This window comes from Rhinatrema bivittatum, chromosome 16 (assembly GCF_901001135.1).
Source record: "Rhinatrema bivittatum chromosome 16, aRhiBiv1.1, whole genome shotgun sequence".
Lineage (NCBI taxonomy): Eukaryota > Metazoa > Chordata > Amphibia > Gymnophiona > Rhinatrematidae > Rhinatrema > Rhinatrema bivittatum.
Genome location: NC_042630.1, coordinates 33,856,220 through 33,880,218, shown reverse-complemented (window position 1 = coordinate 33,880,218; position 23,999 = coordinate 33,856,220). Strand labels below are relative to the sequence as shown.

Genomic DNA, 23,999 nt, shown 5'->3' with positions numbered 1-23,999 from the left:
ATTGAATACGGTAGATATTGAACATAACATTGAACATAATATTGAGCATAACTTTGAACATAACTAGGGTGAGAGCAGTTATAGAAACATGGTTAGACATAACTTGGGCGAAAGCAGGGAACTTACATTGGGAAGGACTATGCTAACCTCATTAGGTAGACAGTAACCTGATGATACGGATTGAAACCATAATTGGAACCAGCCTCCTTTTGGACCCAGCGCTGTGAACCTGCAACCACCTCGGATTTTCTTCCCATCCCGATTCACTTAGCCCAGCCATTGCAAGGACAGTTCATGGCCTGGAACCACAGCTTGTGGCTCCTCTCTGGAACGTAGTGAGGAGGGCCCTAAGCTTGCCTGCTAGGGGTTGCCCGTGAGCAATGGCTTAGGGGGCTCCCTCCCCATGAGGAGCCATGAACGCTGCCTCCATTGCCTTCCCCAGCCCCGGCTGACCTGGACAGCAGAGCCAGGCATCAAACGCACAGCACTGCCACTGGGGCTGGCCCTTCTGGCTACTGCTTTTCAAGTGTTTCTATTTATGTGTTAAAATTTGTTTGCCCAAGATCTGTTGATAATGTTGCATGTTTATTGTATTAGTTATCTGTGAGTTTCATGTATGCAAAGGTGAATTGGAGAAGGGCAATTAAAAAAAAATGACATGCTGAATTATGAACAACCAAGGCAATGTTGCTTTTGAAGTATATTAAAGTGTTTTCCCTCTATGTATGAATCTGATGCTTTTGCTTTTAACAAATTACTTGGAGTGAATACCTTTTGTGCTTTCAAGGGTTAAAGCTCATGGCTTTTTCTTTTTTTTTTTAGCCTGAAGTGCCTCCCACTTCCAGCTAGCGGCAGGGTATGAATACATCTGCCTTTCTCCCTCTCAAGCCATTCTCTCTCAGTCTGCTCTTCCAGCACCCACAGCGACTCAGACGCTGAGTTTATCGAGATCCAAGCTAATGCTCGGTATGGAAAGCTACTTGGGATCGATGGCCATGCGAGAAGAGTCCCTGCAGATGTGGGACCTCAACAAGCGTCTGGAAGTGTACCTTACCAGGGTCAAGTCTTTGGAAGAGGAAAACGAGTTGCTTAGAGCAGAGGTCCAAAGCCTGAAGGGCAGTCAGACCGAGAGCTCTTGGAGGAGGCAATATGAGGAAGAGATAAGCCTTTTGAGGTCTACCTTGGACGAGAGTTTCAGTAAGAAGGGCCAAGTGGAGCTGGCCAGGGACAGCCTTTATGAAGAGATACAGTTTGTGAAGAGCAGGTGTCAGAAGGAGAGGTTAGCTCAAGAAGAGGCGAAGAAACAGCTGTCAGAGAGCAAAAAATTGCTAGAGGAAGAAAGAAGGGCTCAGATTTGGTTGAGAGAAAAAGCCATCCAGTTGGAGAAGGAGCTGGAAACCCTTCTTGAAGTTCATGAGCAAGAGAAAACAGGGTTAGAACAAGAGATGCTTAGCTTCTCACAAAACCTAGAGAACTTCAGGGTAGCCCCGGTGGCTTTTCAGCCCGTGGACGTGGAGGACTATTCCAGGCAGCTTTCAGAGATCTGGAAGGGGGCGGTGGAGACGTACAAGAGTGAGGTGTCCGCGCTGGAAGTCAATCTTTCCGAGGCCAAGGAGAATCTCTGGAGGGTGGTGGAGGAGAACAGGCAGAACCAGCTCCAGCTGCAGAGCCTGGAGAAGGAGCTGCAGAGCCTGAAGATGCAGAAAGAAATGCTGGAGGAGCATCTTTCCAAGGAGTGGCAGGGCCAGCAGCAAGAGGCAGACAAGTTCCAGGTGAGGGGGAAAACCAGTGCAATGAAAGAAAGCAGAAAACCGTGTAATGCTTTATATCCCTTTCTGGCCAAAAAAGTAGTATTTATGTCGCTGGAATTAGGTGGCACAGCAGATATACATATATATATATATATATATATATATATATATATATATATATATATATAAGATTTCTCTGGCCACAATACCCTTTTTCTCCTAGCCCCAGAGAACATTGCTTCCCCTGATCTAAATGTCTGTCAGCCAGGCAATGTCTGTGGAACACTGTACACAATTTAAATTTCAGGGGACAGTATCCCGAAACTAGTTTTCCATCAGCGCAAGCGTGGGAATCATATCGGCAGTCGGACCCGGATATTAATCCCAGGTAGTTTCATTCAAAGCTTGCTGGATTCTGTAAGGCTAGGGTGGTGCATCTTCAGTTGTACTGGGGCGGGGCGGGGCAAGGAGATAGTAATGATAAATATGTCTAAAGGATTGGTGGTCGTGGTAAGTGAAAGAACGCCATGCCAAAAACAACGTGAGCCTAAATTAGAACGAGGAACCCCAAGTATTGATGGTAAGGAGAAGAAGCATGCTACAATCTCTAGCTTTCTCCTTTGGAAAGAGGCCTGGTGAGGCTCCCTTGCACTTCACGCTGAACAGGTTGTAATTCAGACGGCTCATTTTAACAGTCATTCTCCCTATTGGATTTCGATTGGAAAGAAAAAAAAAAATCAGCATTACAATCTGGCCAGCACAGGCTGTTTTATGGGTCATTTAAAGCAAAGCTTTTCCATCCTGTTTTTCCCTCTGTTTAGAAATGTTGACTAACTCTGATCTGCACCATACAGGATTCAGAGCCAGCCTGCTGGCTCCCACCACTACCGTGCAGAGGACCCGGGTTAGAGTCCTGAGTCCAGCCTCCCACTCCCCGGGTTTGCCAGGGCTGGGGATGCTGCAGAGGCAGCCTTCCCTACCCCTCAGGGTGGGGGGCAGTTCCAGCCACGGGGCAGGCAGCCACACCTAATGGCCAGCTATAAGGCTCAGGACTGTGGGAAGCCTTGGTGTGTGCTCCCCTGTGCTGACTAGAGCCAAGCGAGTGGGAGTGGGGATATCACAGAGGTGAAGGCTCCCCAGGGAGTTCCGAATGAAGGCTTATAGTGACCGATTCTGATTGATCTGGAAGCCCTGAGGAGCAGGAGTAGCTTCCAGGTCAAAAAGAGGAAAGAGGCAGGCATTGAATCCCTACACATGCAGATTATTCCATGCAGCTTGCTTCAGTTATTATTTTATAATGTTCGCGAGGCAGAGCAAAGGGGGTCAACTCCTTCTGCGAATCCCGGAATAGTTTAGTGAAAGTTGATCTGTGCTAATATATGGGATCTGATGGTGGTGGGGGGAGGGGGGGATTTTCAAAACGGACCCACCCAGGCGCACGATCCGTGGCTACTCTGCACCCGCAGACTTTGTACAACCCCCTCAAAGGCAAAGCCCACGCCTCCTTACCCTTCAAAAATGGCTCAGGGGTACAGCTGGAGTGCAGAGACTTATTCGCACCTGCTGTTTCGTGCGAGCCGAATTTGCCCGCGCATTTGAAAACTGCAGCGCATGCGCACTCGTTCCCGAGCCTGCCCACTACACCCCAGGAAACGCCCTCCGCCCGCCCCCTCCCCCTCCCCCTCATCCCTGCTAAAGGTTTGTGCGCCTGCAGGCGGCCGGGTTAGAGGCGGACAGTTCTGAGCGACCCTTTTACCAGGGGAGATCCGTATTCGCCCGAGTGATGGCTTTTGAAAATTGGCCTCTGATGGTCAGTCACTTTTTTTTTTTTACATTATTTGGTTTCGTTGCGGGTGGCAGCAGTCCAGAAGACAGCCGCATGCAAGTCCGCCCGAAGTCTTCTGGGGGCTGAATTTGATGAGGGGAAAACAAAAAACATTGTTTCCCCTGCTACTGTTTAGCATTTCTAGACGTCCCGGCGAGGCGTGACTACAGAGGTGCAAATAGGAAACAGTCCCTGCGAGACAAAGAATTTATTTATTAGAGTGAAGATGGTTAACCATGATCAGGAAAAGTCAGGGTTTAAGATTTAAAAGCAGCCTGAAACCGTAAGTCGTTAGGCAGGAAGGGCGGGATTCGGGAGGGTGGAGTACAGAGGAGGAGTTTGGCCAAAAACCTTTCTTGGATAAGGAATGATAAATCCTTAGTAGTATGGACAGAAATAATAGCTAGGCGGACAGGATGGGTCATTTGGTCTTTTTCTGCCGTCATCTACCACGTCACTAGGACATGTCCCTCTAAATACTGAATATCCTAGCAGATCCCCAGTGGATCTGGTCTCTAAATATCTTCAAATAAATTGTAGGTTAAACTTCAAAAACAGCTATTATCACCAGAAAGGGTTTTAGTTTGCAAGGTCCGATCTTCTGGAGAAAAGCTGGGACATGATCGGACCTCCATGGTCTACTGGCAGTTGTGTACCACTGATAATCCTGCCAGCTCCTCACTCTGATACCTCCAACTCCCTGTACAGTTGATCCCTCCCTTCCCATGTAGCGGGCTGATAGCATGTTATATCCCCTTATTTCTTTTTATAATTATCTGTGTCTGAAGTAGAATGCACTCAGCATGGTCTTGGAATGTACTGCATAATCAATCAAGTGTCCATTTGTTCATTATAAGAGGAGGGCACTGAACAGCTTACCGGCCTGTGATAAATGGCATGCAGCATTCAGCCAGATATCCCTTTGCAAGGAGAATGCATTGTATAGCAGAGTGTTCCACCGCATAGTCGACACAACCTATCAGGCCGATACAGTACAGTGCGCTCCTGTTAACCCGCGATTGGATGCGCGTTTTCGACGCGCTAGCTTTACCCCTTATTCAGTAAGGGGTAATAGAGCGTCAAAAATGCGCATCCAACGCCCCTGAAACTAATAGCGCCCGCAACATGAAAATGCATGTTGATGACCCTATTAGGTATTCTCGCGCGATACAGAAAGTAAAATGTGCAGCCAAGCCGCACATTTTACTTTCAGAAATTAGCGCCTACCCAAAGGTAGGCGCTAATTTCTCTCGGCACTGGGATGGCGATATTAAGTCAGAGGTCCCAAAAGTTAAAAATAATCAAAAATAAAAAAAATTTAAAAATTTAAAATCAGCCCACAGCTCGCGGGTTGAAAACCGGACGCTCAATTTTGCCGGCATCCGGTTTCCAAGTCCGTGGCTGTCAGCGGGCTCGAGAACCGACGCCGGCAAAATTGAGCATCGGCTGTCAAACCCGCTGACAGCCGCCACTTCTATCTAAAAAGAGGCGCTAGGGACACGCTAGTGTCCCTAGCTCCTCTTTTTACCGCCGGCCCTAATTTGAATAATTTTTTTTCTGAATCGCGCGCACTTTTTGGACAGGAGCGGCAGCTGTCAGTGGGTTTGACAGCCGACGCTCAATTTTGCAAAATTAAGCATCTGGTTTTCAACCCGCGAGCCGCAGGCCGATTTCAATTTTTTTTTTTAAACTTTTTTTTAACTTTCGGTACCTCCGACTTAATATCACCATGATATTAAGTCGGAGGGTGCACAGAAAAGCAGTTTTTACTGCTTTTCTGTGCACTTCCCCGGCGCCGGCAGAAATTAACGTAATTTCTGAAAGTAAAATGTGCGGCTTGGCTGCACATTTTGCTTTCTAAATCGCGCGGGAATACCTAATAGGGCCATCAACATGCATTTGCATGTTGCGGGCACTATTGGGTTCGGGGGGGGGGGGTTGGACACGCGTTTTCGACGTGCTATTACCCCTTACTGAATAAGGGGTAAAGCTAGCGCATCCAAACGCGGGTTAACAGTGCGCTCCACCTGTATCGGCCTGATTAAGAGGTGGATTTCCAAAGGCTAATTTTCAGGCCGATACAGTACAGTGCGCTCCACCGGAGCACACTGTTAACCCGCGTTTGGACGCGCATTTTCGACGCGCTATTATTACCCCTTATACAGTAAGGGGTAATAGCGCAAGGAAAACATGTGGGAGTTAAGCAACTAGACCCGAGGTTTTGAAAACGTCCCCCTCCCACCTGAGCGGCTAGCTGTGGCCACCTGTGTACACCGGGCGGCTATAGCTGCTGAAAAGGTGGGCGCTCCCAGAGGCCTGCTTAAGGGTGGGTGCACATTGCCAGCCTTAGCAGGGTCCGCTGGCTTACATTTAGCTGGCGGCTAAGATAAGTCTTGCTGCCTGGCCGCTGAGCAGCTTTATAAAAATCCACCCCAGGCGCCTTGCTGTTAACTTATAACCACAGCCAGTGGGGAGAGTGCGGAGAGTGTCTCTAAAATGGTGGGGAAGTTATGGGGAAGCCAGCGAGGCCCATTTCTTTCCCAGAGCTGTGGCAAAAGAGAAGCAAACCAAACAGATTGCCAGGAAAGGTATCGTATGGCGCATGAATTAGCTGCCAGCTTCCCATTAGGGTCTGTCTCTGGGATGGCCGGCTTCACCCATATTGTGTCTGAAGAAGCAACTTTTGGGAAGACTTGCAGTAAGGAGAGTTTGCCTTTGTGCTGGGAGGGAGCCATCGCCAGAAAACACCAAGTAGAGGAAAATACATGAAAATGGGGGGGGGGGGGGGGGGGGAAAGGCACAGGGACATAAAGACCATTAAAAGGTTGGCGAAGGGGGTAGGGGAGCTGCTCGACTGGAAGAGAGATGTGGCAGACCCTCCAGCAAGACAAAAAACAGGCGGCAGGCAGACAAAAGAGGAGGCGAAGGAGGACAGGGAGCCTCACAGAGCAGAACCAATGGAGCCAGCTCGCAGGAGCCATCGCTCCGGGGTCAGATTTTGGGGAGTTTTTTTTTTATCCCTCGGCATTGTTTGAGTCTCTTGTTTCTTTGGTTTAAAACAAAACCAAACCAGAAAAGAATTGCCCTGACTTTTTCATCTTTTTTACTTGGTGGCTCCAATTCAGATGCTAATATGATCCTTAGCATTGCAACGTTTTTTGATTTTTTTTTTTTAAAGGTTGTGTCCCTCCCTTGAACTGTAGAAGCCTCTACCATATGGCTGATGTTCTAATGTCCGCAATCTAATTGAAGCCTTTTGATGGATTGTCTGCTGCAGGAGATTGCATCGATTAACACTTTCCTGGCTGTTCCCCAGGCATACCCCTATCCACATGTTTATGGGGGGATATATATATATATTTTTTTTTCTTTTTTTTACAGTGGGTATATTATTTCCTTTACGAGTTCTGCGGCATGGAGTATATCACAGCTCTCGGGGTCTCCAGTCTCTTTTGCAGACTTTATTTAATGCTGCCACATGAAAAGGGTCGACTGCTGATCCAGCTGTTTTCTCTCTCTTCCTGTGTGGTGTCGGTTACTGGATGAAGGTGGGAGATTATGAGCACCGGCAGGCAGGCTCCCCTTCGGAGGTGTTGTTAACGCATTTCCTGTTGTTGGATGCTGGGTCTTGTACCTTTTTGTTCTCAGAAGGGGCCTTGGTTAATCTGATGCTCATGCAGCCTGAGGAGACAATCCTTGAGCTACACTGCTTCCATGGGGTTAATGCGATTACCCGTTTAATTCAATTCACTTCTGGAAAACATCTATGCTCCACACGTGTTGTCGTTCCATTCAGGTCAATCTTAAAAGGGGTCTTGCATGAGCTGTGGACCTTCATGTTTTTTAAATTTTTATTATTTTCTGTTTTTGGCTAAATCATCAAGTGATCTAGGACCCCAGGCTGGCATAGGACTGGTTGAAAAAAAAAGTTGAATCCATTATTGTTGTCCCTAAGTCAAAGCGGGTACCCAAGTTTAATGCAGCCACATTTCCCAGATCCCGTTGGATTGGGCATCCAAACTATTAGTGCCAGCTCTGTGGGTGTTTGAGCTCCCCCAATAATGAGTAAACTCCTTCACTGTGTCCAGGGAGGGGTTATTTGTGTTTGAGTTTAGCACCTCCAATTACTATGAAAAGGTGGCTGTCATGATCCAAACTATCAGGCCGATTCAGTACGGTGCGCTCAGGCCGAGCGCACCGTTAGCCCCCCGTCTGGACACGTGTTTTCGACACGCTATTACTACCCCTTATATAGTATTATTACCCCTTATACAGTAAGGGGTAATAGCGTGAGGAAAACGCGTGTCCAACCCCCCAAAAACTAATAGCGCTCGCAACATGCAAATGCATGTTGATGAGCCTATTAGTTATTCCTACGCCAAAAAGAAATGAATGCCTGCCCAAAGGCAGGAGTTAATTTCGGCCGGCACCAGGAAAGTGTACAGAAAAGCAGAAAAAACTGCTTTTCTGTACACCCTCCGACTTAATATCATAGTGATATTAAGTCGGAGGCCCCAAAAATAATAATAAAAATAAAATCATCCCGCGGCTCGCGGGTTGGAAGATGGACGCTCAATTTTGCCGGCTTCCGTTTTCCGAACCTGTGGCTGTCAGCGGGTTTGACAACCGACGCCGGTAAAATTAAGCGTTGGCTGTCAAACCCGCTGACAGCCGCCGCTTCTGCCAATAAGGAGGCGCTAGGGACGCGCTAGTGTCCCTAGCACCTCCTTATTAGTGCGGGCCCTCATTTGAATACAAAATCGCGCGCCCAGGGGAGTGGCCTGGGCGCGCGTCGGGAGAGCGGGCGCTTGCCTCGGTGCGCCGGCTCTCCCGCTCATTTTACTGAATCGGCCCCTTTTATTAGAAAGCTGACTGGGATCAGTGCATGGGGTAGTTCTACATAAATAGGTGGAGCTGCCTGTGAGGAACCTGCAGGCCTTTCGGTCTGCCCCTCTGCTGCCAGAAAATCATGAAACTGGCTGCACAAAATGGCATTTGGCTTACTGGGAAGAGAAAGGAGGGGGGAAAAGGGGGAATTGGATTCAGACAACAACCAAGAGGGCCTCGACTTCTACGGTCTGGGGGACTGCTGCGCAGACATAAGGGGGAAAAGCACAGGACAAGTCCTTAAGCAAAGCACGTCAAGCAACACTATGAATTTTCCAGAAAGCCCAGTAAAAAATGTTACTAGCTGAAATGTCTATGGGTATCATAAGGTTTGGGGATAACTGCACAGAGTGACAGTTACTACCTTAAGCTTGCTGGGCAGACTGGATGGACCATTTGGTCCTTTTCTGCGGTCACCACTATGTTACTGTGTTATGAGAGGCAGAGAAGGCACAGCTCCCGCTGCAAAGTTTGTCAAATACTAGGATAAATCTCAGGGTGTCCATTTCCGTGCGCAAATGCTGTACAATGAATAGGTTTGAAAGTTAGGCTGGGTGTACATTTAATTTTCCAAACTGTACCTGGGACCCTGATGAGTTTTACTATTTGTCTTCATTTGAAGCAACTTAAAGTACGCGCACAATTTTTATCTTCATGAAAACCCAATTCTCAAACACAGACTGGGTGAGTGTTGTGTATTTGAAAGTTGCTTTGTGCAGGCTCAAACACATGCAGGTATTTTGGCAATTAGATACCTTCTTGCAAATCTACCCTAAAATGACAGATCTCAAGGTATCCATCGGTGCAATGATGCCTTGGCAAAATCCTTGGTATCATCATCTTCCCTTCCCACTTCGGTAGTGGCAGGTTAGAGGTGACACAAGGTCTAACGTCACAGTACATGTAAACGAATGCACAGGAAAATGTTACAACAAAATCTGATTCTCCAGCTTCAGTAAAGCACAAGCAGGTACAATTTTGCATAGAAGAAAAAAATTCAAGGATAAGGGGTCATGATATAAATTTGGAGGAAGAAAGGTTAGAGGAAATACGAGGAAATGATTCTTTCCCGAGGGAGTGGTAGATACCTAGAATAGCTGATCAGCAGAGGTGGTGGAGACCAAAGCTGAGACAGAATTAAAACGTACTGAGGACAAATGCAGAGAGCATTGGTAATATAAGTTTGAGAGGTTGGGTAAAAGTCATGGGGGCAGGTTGGTTTAAATACAGGAACAAGTAGGCTTATCTACCCAGAATAGCAGAACACCAAAGAGGGGGCATCAGAACTGACTTGGATGAGGAGGGATATCCTGCAGAGAGTCAAGCTTGTACAGCGGACCCTTAGCATAGCAGGTGGTGGAAAGGGCTAGGAAAGGTGATAACCAGAGCTAGAATAGTGTAGGCTGGCAAGTCTGCATGACTAACACTTGGGAGATATCCTTCACGTCGTTTCCTGCCACCACCATGATGACGCCGTGAGAGACACCGATAACGATGGAAACTGATGACTGGATAAACCTCTGAAGAAGAGCCAGCATCAACGGTTGGAAGCATGGTCCCGTGTCAGGCTATTGTCAAGGGGCATTAGGAAGGCAGATGACTTAATTGCACACTGGCAGCGATAATGCACAAAAGATAAGCACAAAGATTTTCCAACTGCAATTCAGTTTTATGAAGGCATATTTTTAGTGCAAATCAAAAATATAAACGTTTTTGGGGGATTAAAAAGACCCATGGGTAAAAAAGACCTATGATTATATATGAGGCGGGTGGATAAGACATGCAAATGCAAAGACCTGATGATGCCTGTTATGATCGTCTGTCAATAATATTTTCTGTTTGGGAGTATATTTTGCTACATATGAAATAGCATATACGCGATCACCTAAGGCTACTTGCATATGTGCTAATTTTAGGCACATAACTCCTTTGAAAATGAACTCAGAAGATACCAGCTTGCCACAGAAATGCTCTACCACTCTTTTCTATGTCCCCTTCACTTCTTCCTGGTGTTGGGCGGAAATTGTTGCTAACCAGTTGTGCCTTTTGGGCAACAGTAATACTTTGAAGACTCTGTTGCCTTTCTGAACACACGTTGTGCCAGCCCAGATGACTGCCGAGTTAGATTACTATGCTTTCTCATCTACAAGTATTAATCGTGATTTTTTTTTTCTTTGTGTATTTCTAGTTGGAAATTGAGTCACTTGAGCAGGAAAAACAGAACCTCAGGACCCAGATAGCACAGGTCCTGGAAGACAGACAACAGCTGATGCACTTAAAGATGTCCCTGAGCCTTGAGGTGGCTACTTACAGGTAAGACACTTTGCCGGGCCATGACCCAGATTTCTGCCTGAGCATTCCTGGAAAATCATAGGGCAGCCAATGGACTAAAATAAATACTTAGCTCAAAGGTCTCCCACTCGAAATAACAGCTTCTGGGATTTCCAGTCGCTCGAACGTCTCTAAAAGCAGGGGTTAAATTATTATTGTGGAAGTCCAGATATTTCCAAAATCAGAAGCTTTGTCTTTATGTTAAAGGAAGCATTTTTTCCACTCGCTTGTTCCTTTTATATCATTTGAATAAAAGGTTCTCCAAATTCCTATTTTAAACTAAAATCTGCTGTTCCTTTGCCCACTTTGACACACCTAGTCTGCATCTCTTCATTCCTGTAGTCTACATTTCATGTCTCAGTCTTTGGCTCAAAGAAACCAATCTGCTAGGTGTTGTGCTACCCTTCTGTACACAGTATAAAGACCAGTTGGCTAGTTCTTCCTGTCTGCACTGCTAAGGATATATCCCAGCCACCAGCTGCAGACGTTTGACCACTTGTAGGATATCGCTCCTTATCTAAATCCAGTTTTTGTTGTCTTCCTTACTGGTTCTCCACTTTCCTGGGTAAATGATCATAGACGTTCCCAATCTTAATCCAATACCAAGGCTCTCCCCACTCCCAAGTACGTTTTTAAATAATTTTAAACAGCCACTAAAACTGTTGCCTGAATACCTGGCCTCCTAAACTTGTGTGGCCTTGTTGGATGGTTCCCTGACCACCACCGGCCTGCCAGCACTGATCCAGTTTGTTTCTAGGGAGTTGTAGCCTTCTTGTATCAGCCTGACTGGCCTGGTGTGTCACTAACTCGTGTTTTCTTTTTCCGCCTTTTGTTTTCTTTCCCCCTTATTACCTTGCTGTACAGTACAAGGCCACCACCAGCCTGCCGGCATCTACCTGGTTAATCTCTGGGGAGCTGGAATCTTGCTGATTCTAACCCAGTTACTGCTTTGGCCTGCAGTGTCACAGGGCTGATTCTTTAAAGGATGTGATACCTTGAATTGTTCCGTACTAACACAGAGGTCCATATTCAATAAGCCGGCGAGTGGGTAAGTTATCCGGATAGTCGGCAGAACTTAACCTGGATACATTTCCCACTGACTATCTGGGTGAAGGTACGCAAATAACCGAGGACCTGCTGTTTGCGCGGACCAGCTTGTCAGCAAAAATCTAGCCAGATAATGTTCACTGTGGTGCTGTCTGGCTAAATATGTTAGCCTGCCCTCGCCTCACCGGAACCACGCCCTTTTTTTTTTTTTGGTCAGAGTAAAAAATATTTGTGTGAACGAAGTTACCCGGGCAAAGGGGATATATTTTTAAAGGGCCAGATTTATATGGGTATAAGCCATATCTTTTAAATATGGGCCTCATAGAAGTTACACATTTTACCTTGACATGATAAGGGATAATAAAAGTTATTTTGATATTTCCTTGGAAGTCCTCCGATTGTGGCACCTTTGTTTAACAGGAAACAAATTTCTCTTGTGCTTTTCCTCCTGCTTCCTTTGGTTTCCAGATCAATGAGAACTGGCCCCTACTAGGGCAACTGTGCCATGAGCCTTCATTTACAATTCCCCCGGGGAGTTCTCCGCTTTCTGTTCTCTCCCCCTCTCCCCTCCCTCAGAATGCATCCATCAGGATGACAGTCCTTGTTGGGGAGGGGGAGGGGGGTGGAGGGGAGGGAGGAGAGCAACAGACTGTGGCTCCTTTCAGAACTCCTCCTGATTTCCTTTGCATTGGTGCTGCTGTCCTGTGGGCGACCGGGATTCCCTCCCCCCCCCCCACTATCCCAGGGAGGGGGCAAATGTTACCTCTGCAACCCTGATTAGGCCCGGAGATGGAACCTGGATTTCCCAAATGGCAGCAGACAGCACACTACAAGGGGGGCTGTCAGGCTGCTCCTGTTTGATCGGTGATTGAACAGACCCTTTCGGATTGGACCCAGACTTTCAGAAGGATCGCCTCCCCTCCTTTACAGCCCCTGGGAATAAATGTCGCACGGGAATGTTCAGGATAAACCAAACGGACGATAAAGGAAAGGTCATTGTGTGCAGTGTAGCATTGAAGCCACGGCCATCTGAGAATAAAGCCAAGTATTTTCTTGTTTTCTCCCCTAGCACTCTGTAAATGCTCTTCATTTAAGCTTTAAATCTGTAACGATTTATTAGTTTATATGAACAAATTTGAAAGCTAAACAGTACTTTTTTTTTTTTTTTTGTATGTTGCCATCTTAAAAGTTTTGCTTTCAGTCCTGTGTTTGTTTCGCTCTGCTGTTTCCAGCACATGGGCAGTGCTAAACCCAGTTTCTTTTCTGCTGTATTTTCAAATTTGGCCTTAATACCAGTGACTCCATGCAAACAAAGCATTAACTAAATTGGCTGAGGGAAAACTTGCTTTGCTAAACTTTGACCCCTAGCAGGGTATGTGGTATGAATCAGAAGGTTGTGCGTGGGTGAAAGAGATAGAATGGGAGACATCAGGCAGAGATGACATTTGGGTGCATGGTTTGGAACCAAAATTGTACTTCTTAGAGTTTACATTTGCTAAGGCCTCAGAACTGCAAAGTTGTGAGAGCCATGCAAATGGTCAAATACCTACATATATTTGACTCTACACAGACAGCATTTTTTGATGGAGTGGCAGCACTTTGTATAAAGGATGGCATACAGTCAAGCAGGATTGCAAAATGCACTGTGTAATCGTTATGGATAGAAATTCCATTTAAGATGGTAAAAGTATAGCAGTGGGGATATCTACCAACCACCTGGCCAATATGAAGAAACAGACTGTGAAATGCTAGCAGAAATTAGAAAGGCAAATCATATTGGCAAAACAGTAATAACGGGAGATTTCAGTTACCCCAATATTGATTAGTTCAGTATCTCATCAGGACATGCTAGAGAGGTTAAATTTTTAGATGGCATAAATGACTGCTGTATGAAGCAGCAGGTCCTGGAACTGACAAGAGGGGGTTAACTACTTTAGATCTCAGTGGAGTGCAGAACTGGTGCAAGTGGTTATTGTGGTGTAGCGTAATAGTGATCATAATTTGACATAATCACTGGAAGGAGGACATTAAGTAAAACTACTTCAATAGGAAGAGGATATTAATCATTTCCTTTTATATACTGCCCAACAATCATTTCTCCAATAACAATCAGAACAAACAAAGAATGACAAATATAATCAAACTTAAATTACAGTCAAAACAAACTTTAATAACAAATCATATAACAGCCAATTACCCTAAAAAAAAGAATAACAAATAAAAATAAACCAAAATACAATCAAAAACACACTAAAATACCAAATCAAAGAAATAGATTTTACAATCTATAAAACACAGCAGTTAATCGAAAGTCATGAAACCTGACTCCCTGCCATCTAGAAGAACCAAGTCTTCAACACCTTAAATGTAACAAGATCAGTTATTTCCCGTCATGATTTGGGCAATGAGTTCCAGAATAAGAAAAGGCCCTCTTCCGAGCAGTTTGAAGCTTTATCTCTTTCAAAGAGGGGAGACAGAGACGTGAACCATATAATGACCTTAATAACCTTTTTGGTTAATAAGGTAGTACAGCCTCTTTGAAATAAGCAGGATCCTACCCCCCTGAACATATTTATGTACCACAAGAATTTTAAAACTGATACGCCTAACCATGAGTAACCAGGGCACAGTTTGCAGGCTGGGTAAGATATGATTCCTGCCGTTAAGACCTTCCACCGTTCGGGGCACATTATTCTGAACCCCTCATAACCTTTCAACCTCTTTTCCTAGTGAGCCAAAATAGAATCCATTACAATAAAAAGTCTTAGATGTGATTGCTGAATGTACAATCATTAGTAGATCCTCTTGCAACGTTAAGAAGGAAGATATTTCAAAAGATGACGATGAAAACAAGAAGCTTTCAACACTGATGAAATTTGTTTATCCATCTTTAAAGAGGCATCAACAGTCGCCCCCAGAGATATGAGAGAGACAAATTTATTCCTTCCATCTCAGTCACTGGTGGCTGAAAACATAAAACTTTAGTCTTTATGGACCTGCAGCCAAACAGCTAATTCCTGCAAATACCTATTAACCTTTTATTTTTTTATTGCCTTCTCCTTCCCTTGGCCAACAGGTCAAACTATTTGAATACAATCCACATAAATGAAAGGAGTCAACTGAAAACCATGGATCAGCCATCCCAAAGATGGGATATATATATATATATATATAAATTAAAAAGAATGGGTGATATTATTGAGCCCTATGGGACACCAAACTTTAAACGGTCAAGAGAAGGAGGTTGAGTCCCCATAACAATGTGTTGGTATCTATCATGCAACCTTCTTAAGCAAGATTCTCCTATTCCAAAATCTGGTGGCCCGCTATATCAAAAACCACAGATAATTCCACCAGAATTACCACTGAAAGAACCCTCTATCCAGAGACTTACGAAGGCTATCTGTAAGAGCCAGTAGGATCATTTCAGTTTTGTGGACTGGCTGAAAGCCAAACTAAGCAATGTCCAAAACCTTATGGCTCTCCAGAAAATGATTTAACACTAATGCCACTGCTCTTTTGATTAATTTCCTCAAAAAAGGGAAATTAGATACTGGACGGTAGTTTGAGAGGTAATGATATCAAAGGAGAGTTTCTTCAGAAGTGGACGAATAAGGATTCCTTAAAAAGGTTTAGGAAAATGCCCTCCATCAGTGATAGATTAATTATGTTAGTGATAACATTACATCATCTCCAGTGATTTCACTAATCACGAGACATGGGTCTAGCTGGCATGAAGTTGGTCATGCCTTCCTTAGAACTTGAACTACTAAATCCAAATTCAATGCATTGAACAGTATTCAGTACAGAGTCTTCTGAAACAGTAAAACAAGGTGAAGGGGTATCACCATCCTTTACATCTAACTATGACCTAATCTTTAAGATCTTATCTGAAAAAAAAAATGCAGGGAATTTTTCATAATCAATAGCGATTGGATCATACGACCGAGCCTTAAAAAGCTCCTTTGACTTATTTCTAGCAACAGCCAGATTATGCAAGTACATAACGCTTAATTTCTACTGCTATAATAGCCAAATTATAGGACCTCTAAAATCTCTGCCATTTTCATTCTGTTTCCTTACCAAGGACTTTTTCTCTCTCAACTGAGATGTATAGCCAGATGCATTTCTATTTGCTAAAATAGAGTGAGTTCAGATAGTAGCAATCGAATCCCAAAGGGCCACCACTGCAGTTACAGGCAGTCGTCACACCTAAACAGGATAATCTATGGATTCCTTTGTAAGATTGGCAGGGGAAATGTTTGGTTTTGACCTGAATTTTCTACAGTTTTTCTGATGAATAAAATCAGCAGTTGCCATTTGACCATAAAATGATCAGACTAGAGATTTGGCATATAGATTTAACCTTGAACTTTAAATATAAAACATCAAGTTAATAAAAAAAAAAATAACATGTAAAATATTTATTGTATTTATTTAAAATATCTTATTAACCTCTTGCCTGACTCAAAATAGTCGTCCAAAGTGTGTACAAAAGTGAACATGCATAATCAACATTTAACATATCAATCAAATACAAAACAATCATAATAAATATGCTACTTACACATTTTGTAAAAGAACATCAAAATACCACAAAATATACTTTTATCCAAAATCTTAATTTAAGAGATATAACCCTCCTACCCAAAATACCTTAAGATGCCAACTTAAAAGCACAGTCAACGCACCTTCCCTGCAAAAGATCTTAAAAAGCATGAAAAGACCTGACAATCCAATCAAAAATAAAAATTATTTAAAAACCCACAGCAAAGAACCGAGTCTTAACTTTTTTCAAAAAATAAGGTCATTTCTTTCTGACCTCATATCCACTGGTTACAGCTTCCAAAGTGTAGGTGCCCCCATTGAAAATGTTCTAAACTGCAGCTGAACTCAGGCTGTTACTCTGGTGAAAGAGTGGAAGTATCAATGATTTAAGAAAAACCCAAATCTTGCATTGATATTAAAACGTCAGCAGCTGAATTGAATATTTAAATCACCGAATACCAGGAACTTGCGTATATCGACAAATCGGTAATCTGCTCACTCAAAGCATGTAAAGACTGCAACTGAACGCTTGGTGCACAACACACCAATGAGATGTTAATCTTATATGAACATACCGGTAACTAATAAATATTCTGTCCCTTAAAGTTGGGATATTTGAATTTGATTAATTAGACAATGTATGAAAATCTCTGCCACCCCTCTTCTTTAGTTTGTGAAAAGTAAGAAAAGCCTGGTGGATAGATCTGCTTAATGACAGGGATATTAGGTCTCCATAATAAAGGCCAAATCCACCTTCCCATCAACTAAGAGATCATAAATTATAGTAATCTGATTTCTGATTGAACAAACATTAATCCATCTAACTGAAGATTGGAAATTAAAGGCCCAACCCAGCCCAGTTATAGAAAGAGGAAGAAGCCAAAATAGCAGGGTGACCCTTCCTGATCACCACCCCTATTCCTTTAGACTGCACACCTCCCATCCCACAAAAACTGATGCTAGCAATCTACGAACACAAAATAAACCTCAACCACAAAATGTCACTTGCTGACGGCCCAGCCACACTCTAAATGAAATCTAAAATTAAATTCAATATAAAATAAAGTATGAAAATAAAATAAATAGAAAACAACCTGTTGATAATCCCACTCCAGCAAAGACCTACAACTTTCATAGGCTTCCAACAGACACTCTGAGGGATGACCCCCTTAGGTGAGCTACTTAATGGCAGCGGCAGTGTTTAAATCACCCAGATAGATGATATTAAGGGCGATGCTACAGCCCTAAACCTAGCACTGACATTGGGGGGGGGTGGGAATAATATCTGCAGACAGCAGTCCCTCCAGGAAGCTCAGGCAAGTAGCTGCAATTCAGTCAATAAAATGCATAATACTTTAGAAAACAAAGTGCATAGTGCAGTGAGTTAGAAAGAAACTAAAAGGAGCATTTAAATGTTTGCATGAAGCATGGACATTATTTAAAAATGCCATCTTGGAAGCCCAAATCAAATGTATTCCATGCGTTACAAAAGGTTGAAAGAAGACCAGACGACTGCCAGCATGGTTTAACGGTGAGGTGAAAGAGACAGTTAAAGTCAAAAGAGCATCTTTCAAAAAATTGAGAGAAAACCCTAATGAGGAAAATAGGCAAGAGCTTAAGTACTAGTGATGTGCAGGCAAAATCTTTTTATTTCAGTTTCTTTTTTTTTTTTTCATTTAGTGGGATTTTATTTTTCATTTTTTGTTTATTTAATGTTTATTTCAGTTTGGTTCATTTCCTGGACCAAAATAAGCATTAAAAAAACAAACAAAAAAAAAATACCTTAACAAAAAAAATTCCAAAACAGGCTTCCTTGAGGCCTCTTCAAACCCCCAGCCATATAACTTAATGGTGTCAGCTGGCCTGAGACCAGTGCCAAAGTGACATTACTTTGGCGCTGACCTCAGGGTTCCTGGAGCCATTTTTAAAAGGACTGCGAGTTGAGGCAGGAGCCAGTAGGCATCGCTTCTGCCCCTTTCATCTCGGGGAACCCCCACGAGGATTGGGAGGTGGATCAAAGGACCCCGGGGAGTTGGGGGGGGGGAGGGTCCTAGTTGTGCTCGGCTCAGCTTAATTGAGTAGGCCTGGGTCCCATGGAGGGCAGGAGGAGGTTGGATAGCCTCAGGGAGGCCATTTTTTTTAACAAAATAAAAATTCCTCAAAATTTTGGGGGCATTTTTATGCAAGGCCAATGTTTGTTCTGTTTGGAACAAACTGAAAATGGCCTTTTTTTTTCTGCTCAGGTATGCCATTCGTTTCAAAATAAATGTGCACCCTGAATAAATAATGGCAAGCTAAACGTAAAACAGTAATGAGGCAGGCCAAGGAAATAATTTGAGAAAAAGCTTGCCATAGAGGCAAACACTCATAAGAACAACTCTTTGAAGTTACATTTGAAGCAAAAAGCCTGTGAGGGAATCAGTTGGGCCACTAGATGACCAGGAAAGCAGAGAAACTGGTTCTCTGTCTCGGTCTTTAGTGAGGAGGAGGTTGGGGACATACCCACCCCAAAACATTCTTTGCGGGTAATGATTCTGAGCAACTAAAACGAATTTCTGTAATAATGGAAGCTGTAATAGATCAACCTGACAAACTCAAGAGCAACAAATCACTGAAGACCTCAAACATGAAATTGCAGACTGGTTACTGGTAATCTGTAAAAAGGATTCCGGGCGTTATCCGGGAAACTATAGATTGTTGAGTATGAGGTCAGTGCTGAGCAAAATGCCACCCTGCAATTTGGGAAGGACACGCAGATCGTCAAATCAAGATCTTCCCGGGCTGCCATCTCTGGTCGAACGGTTGATTTGATTGCACACACTTCGCGGGGACGGTGACTTTCAGACCGGCACCCAGGCGCACATTGGGGCGTGCCCAGGGACACGGCAATTGTAGAACATAAAATAGCCTGGACGCGCGTACACGTGGGCCTAATTTTACATAGGCGTGCGTCTGGGCGTGCAAGTCCCGCGTCTACCGCGTAAGTTGGGAGATTTTAAAAGCTTCACGCGCCTAGGCCATTACCAGTTTCACCAGTTCCCCCAGTTAAAAGCTAGATCCTCCAAACTCCCCTGGTTGAATAGCTTACACTCCCCCCCCCCAGTTACCCCAGACCCTTAACCCCCCCCCCCCCCAGGCATGGCTAGATTTTTATTTTTTAAAACTTACACCTCGTCCCTAGCAGAAGGAACGTTGCGTGGTACTGGACCGGGGCATACGCCCGGGCATGTACGTATGTATGCACACACTTCTTTGCCACGCCCTTGTCCCGACCCAAAATGCCCATTCCCTGCCTGAACCGCACTCACACCACGCCCCTTTCTGAACGGGCGTGAGCTGTGTGCAGACGGGAGACCACGCGCACACATCTAGGTGGCTTTTAAAATACAGTGGGCGTGCGCCAGCCTGACTTGGGTGCTCTTCTTCTGAATTTGGCTCGCAGGGCTTTTTAAAATTCCCCCTTTTTTTTAGCTTCCAAGGGCCTCTGCTCTGGAATCCCTTCAGAAATATGTAAGGATCTAACTGTCGTGCAGTCAGGCACATAATTAAAGCGTGGCTATCTAAAAGGGCTTAGGAGAACTAGATTGAGCAGCCGTCAAATGATCGAGGAGGAAGAACAGAGCTGCAGGAGACTTAAAGGTGAATTTTAAAAGCCTGGCGCGTGCCAAAATTGAGACATGCGCTCACGTGCGCCCACTGAATTTTAAAAGTCGCCCGGATGGCGCGCGTTATCTCCCACTGCACACACATCTCACTCGATTTTGAAAAGGCGTGGTGGGGGGTGATCTCAGCATGGGTGTTTCAGGGTGTGGCCAAGAAATGCATGCGTAAAATACTTATGTGCCCCGGCACACACCCAGATCCGCCGCCGTTGCAAGTTTACTTCTGCTATGGAGGAGGCGTAAGTTGTAAAAAAAAACAACAAAAAACCCATTTTGGAGGGCTTTAAAGGGTCTGGGGTAATGGGGGGAGTGCAGGCTATTAAACCAGGAGGGTTTGCAGGTCAAAGCTCAACACTGGGTGAACTGGTGGAGGAACAGCTGAAACTGGTCATGGCATGGACGTGCACCGGTTTTAAAATCCCCCGACTCACGTGGTGGAAATGGGATTTATGTGCCTAGGCGTGCGCCCGCTTAAAATTAGGTGCACAGGTGTGCACGCTCGGGCTGTTTCATAAGATGTGTGCATACACAAGTTATAAAATCCACGAGTCCCTGGGCACACGCTGCTTTGAAAGTTACCCTTTTAGGCATCTATCAAGGTACATACTGGAATTAGCACCGAGAGCAATACATTACATTTGCTGGCTACAGGGAGGGTGGATGATAGTTAGTTCTATAATTCTAATGTGACTGGGGAAGGGATGGAAGGGTTTGTAGTAGTATTGGTTTTAGTTTTCTACAACTATCTACAAAACTCTGGACTGAATTGGCCCTTAGGGCCTGATTTAACAAAGGTCCCCCTAACCGTTGTGTGCCTGTGAGACAGCCCTTTGATAAATTAGCTACATTTTCAAATTGCTGGGGGCTCTGGGCATGACAAAGCGAAAAAGGCAGATTCTAGGCCCGACGGCCCCGCTCCCCTCTTCCCTGGTTCTTATAGTTCATTTCAAGCAATCATGTTTCTTTCTAAAGTGGAACCGGTTTTTGAGGACCTGCCCCAGCAGTCGTTCGCCCCACGGGAAACCTGAATTTTCTCAGGCGTTAAGTGCCCGGCCGCTTTCGGGCCTGCGCACGGTCTGGCGGCCTCAGCCGGTGTGATGCAAGCCTTGGTATCGGCAGTCGCTGGAAATAATCTGAATACCCACACACACACAACAAGGAGCAAAGGCAGCGCGAGTGACGTAATTTTATTCTGTGAGAAGCTTTCTCTTCCTCTAACCTCCAAAGGATCCTGAAAGAGAAACAGAAAAGGCTCCCAGATGGCCTATTCAGAGAGAGGAGAAGAGCGGCTTTGGGGGAGGGGTGGAGACGGGAGGTGGAAAGTCTTAACTGTGAGGAATAAAAAGATTTCAAATCCACCGCTATCCATCCAGAACTTTCAGTTGGATCATTAAATCTTTTTTTTTTTTTAGCAGTCTCAAAAAGGAAACTTTTTTTTTCTAAGTAAAAAAAAAAAAAAAATCAAAATGAAAGTTTGAATCCATCCATTGGGCTAAGTTTAGCATCTTTTGTCTGAAGGCACCCCCCCCCCTGCTCCTACCACCTCCTCACCCCTCCCTTTCAGAAGAGGCTCTCCATCCCCTCCATGGGAACGTACTGGGAAACCTGCATTACTCCAGTGTCAAGGACCCCCCCCTCTTTTATCCTCTGGTGTGGGGCAGCAGCGGCCCCCTTCCAGATGGCACCACACAAAGGTGATTAGCATGAGAACGGAGCCTGTTGAAAATAAGGCTGAGCTGAGCGCGTACCCTTCCCTTCGAACACCCCCCCCCCCCCCAACCGCCATCACCCCCAGCCCTCAGACTACTCATTATGTCATCGGGAGTCACTGGACGAATATTCATTCCTTGAAAGAACAAAAACTGAATGCAGTGACATATGTGAGGAACCTAAGAGAGCCTGCCTGTGTCTGTGTGGGAGAAGAAAGGGCCATGCGCGAAGAGCAGGGGGAGCTCGTCCCAGCTATGTGTGAGGAATGGTTTTCTGCATGGTCCCTTTGGAGCATGCAGAGCTAGTAAAATGCACCGACACATCAGGAAAAACGCCATGCAAACATTTCTTTTCTTAACTTTGGCATCTAGCAAGTTTTTTTTGTTTGTTTTGTTTTTGTTTGTCTTGATTAGCGCAGCAAGGAAACCTGAAACTAGCCTGATACCTGTGGGGATTTTTTTTCCCCCTTCATTGTCACAAAATGGGAATCAGATTAAAAATAACGCCAAGGCCTAGTCAGGCATGTGTTCCCAGGCCGAAGCCATTGCCGAGCAAAGACTGAAGGCACTGTCAGGTACGAAGGTATGCAGAGCCCAGCTCACCCAGTTCAACCCAAAGGGCGTCCTGGTTTTGCCTGCCCGCCTCCTCCCCATTGCATGTATGGAGTTGTAGTTCTGATTTTCCCCTAAGAAAAGCCAGAACTCCATCCCTATGCATGCAGTGGGAGAAAAGTCCAGGACTAGATCAATCAACCTCGTTGGCTTGACCTAGGGTGAAGTGGCAACCCTAACAGTGTTCCTCAGTGATCAATTAACAGTAATTAGGCAAGACCACCAGTACAGGCTGCTCTTTCTCACAGAGCTGTTCTGATAAGGGAGCCAGGATACTTCGGTGGGCCTCTTTTGTAGTATTCTGAATTTTCTGTGCTCCTTTGATTGGCAGCTTCTTCCCTACACAAGGTAACTCCCCCTTCTCAGCACAGTCCTCTCTCCTTCGTTCCTGTCTCCATCTTCTCTTCCTCTCCCCACAAGGCTCACTTCCTGGCTCATCGTCCACCTCAAGGTGCCCCAGTTCTGACTTGCTTTACGTGGAATAGCCAGTCATCCATCTAACCCAGCAGCCTGTCTCCGATAGTGACCCCACAGCCTTTAGAAGTACCCAACAGACCCAAACCAAAACTCCTCTGTGTGCTCCTGCAGATGTTTGTGTGTAGCAATCCAGCCTGCACCCAGTCTCTAAGGCCTGTTTTTCTCCTTGTCTTCTGGGAGCTCATCTTGAACCCTGCTGTGCGGCCTGCTGTGTCCACAGCTCATGGCAGCAGATTCCACAATTTAACTAGCTGCTAAGAACTATTTGCTTTTGGTGTTTATCTTGAAATTAACATGCGGTTTCACTGGATATCTCTTTTTGGACAGGGTAAACATCTGCCTGCTGGTAATGTGTTCTTTTCCACTCATGATTTGTGGGCCTCTGTCATGTCCCCTCTTAGTCGTGTCTTTGGCAGCTAGAAAAGCCCTAATGTTTTTAGCCTTTCTTTGCAAGAGAGGTAACCCCCAGTCCTCTTACCGTTTTGGTTGCCCTTCTCAGTACCTTCTTGAGCTCGGCCGCGTTCCTTTTGAAATGGGGCGACCAGAACTGCACACAATACTCCAGGTGCGGTTGTCCCTCCCAGACCTCTATACACTGGCATGATAGCATCGTCAGATTTGCTATCAGTTAGCTGTGTCGATGGTTTCAGTGTGTAGCCCACCGTAATTTTAGGTCTCTCCCGCGATGCAGGTTTCATAAACTGTACCCCAGGAGTGTGTACTGGTAGCTTGGATTTTTTATTCCATCACTTTGTATTTTGCTTATATTAAATTCCATTTGCCACTTGGATGCCCGAGCTCCCAGCCTTTCTAGATCCTCCTGCAGTTTCACGCAATCATCTTGTGCTTTAAATACTTTGTATAGTTTAGCATTGTCTGCAGATTTATCACCCTCACTTGTCATCCCGTCTTCTAGATCTTTTTTAAACAAACCGAAGAGACCTGGGCCTAGTGCTGACCCTCTGGGCACCCTGCTGTGTTACCCTGTCCTCCCACTCGCTCGCTCCTTCCCTTTAACGCATGTTGCCCCATCCCATAGCCTATCAGCGTGTGATGCTTTGTCGAATGCCTTTTGAAAGTCTAAATACACAATGTCGACTGCTTCATCAGCATCCATGTATCTAGTTACAATTTTAAAGAGAATTCTAAT

The 23,999-nt window shown here is 45.0% G+C and overlaps 1 protein-coding gene across 1 annotated transcript in view; it reads left to right on the top strand.

Moving 5' to 3' along the window:
• The first annotated feature begins 893 nt into the window (after positions 1-893).
• The window catches only part of NES (nestin), a 32,775-nt gene continuing 9,669 nt past the window's right edge, over positions 894-23,999 (top strand). Inside the window, exons 1-2 of the mRNA XM_029580748.1 lie at positions 894-1,772; positions 10,652-10,776. Of these exons, the coding sequence (XP_029436608.1) occupies positions 960-1,772; positions 10,652-10,776 (938 nt within the window). The 5' untranslated portion in view covers positions 894-959. The remainder of the gene's footprint in view (positions 1,773-10,651; positions 10,777-23,999) is intronic.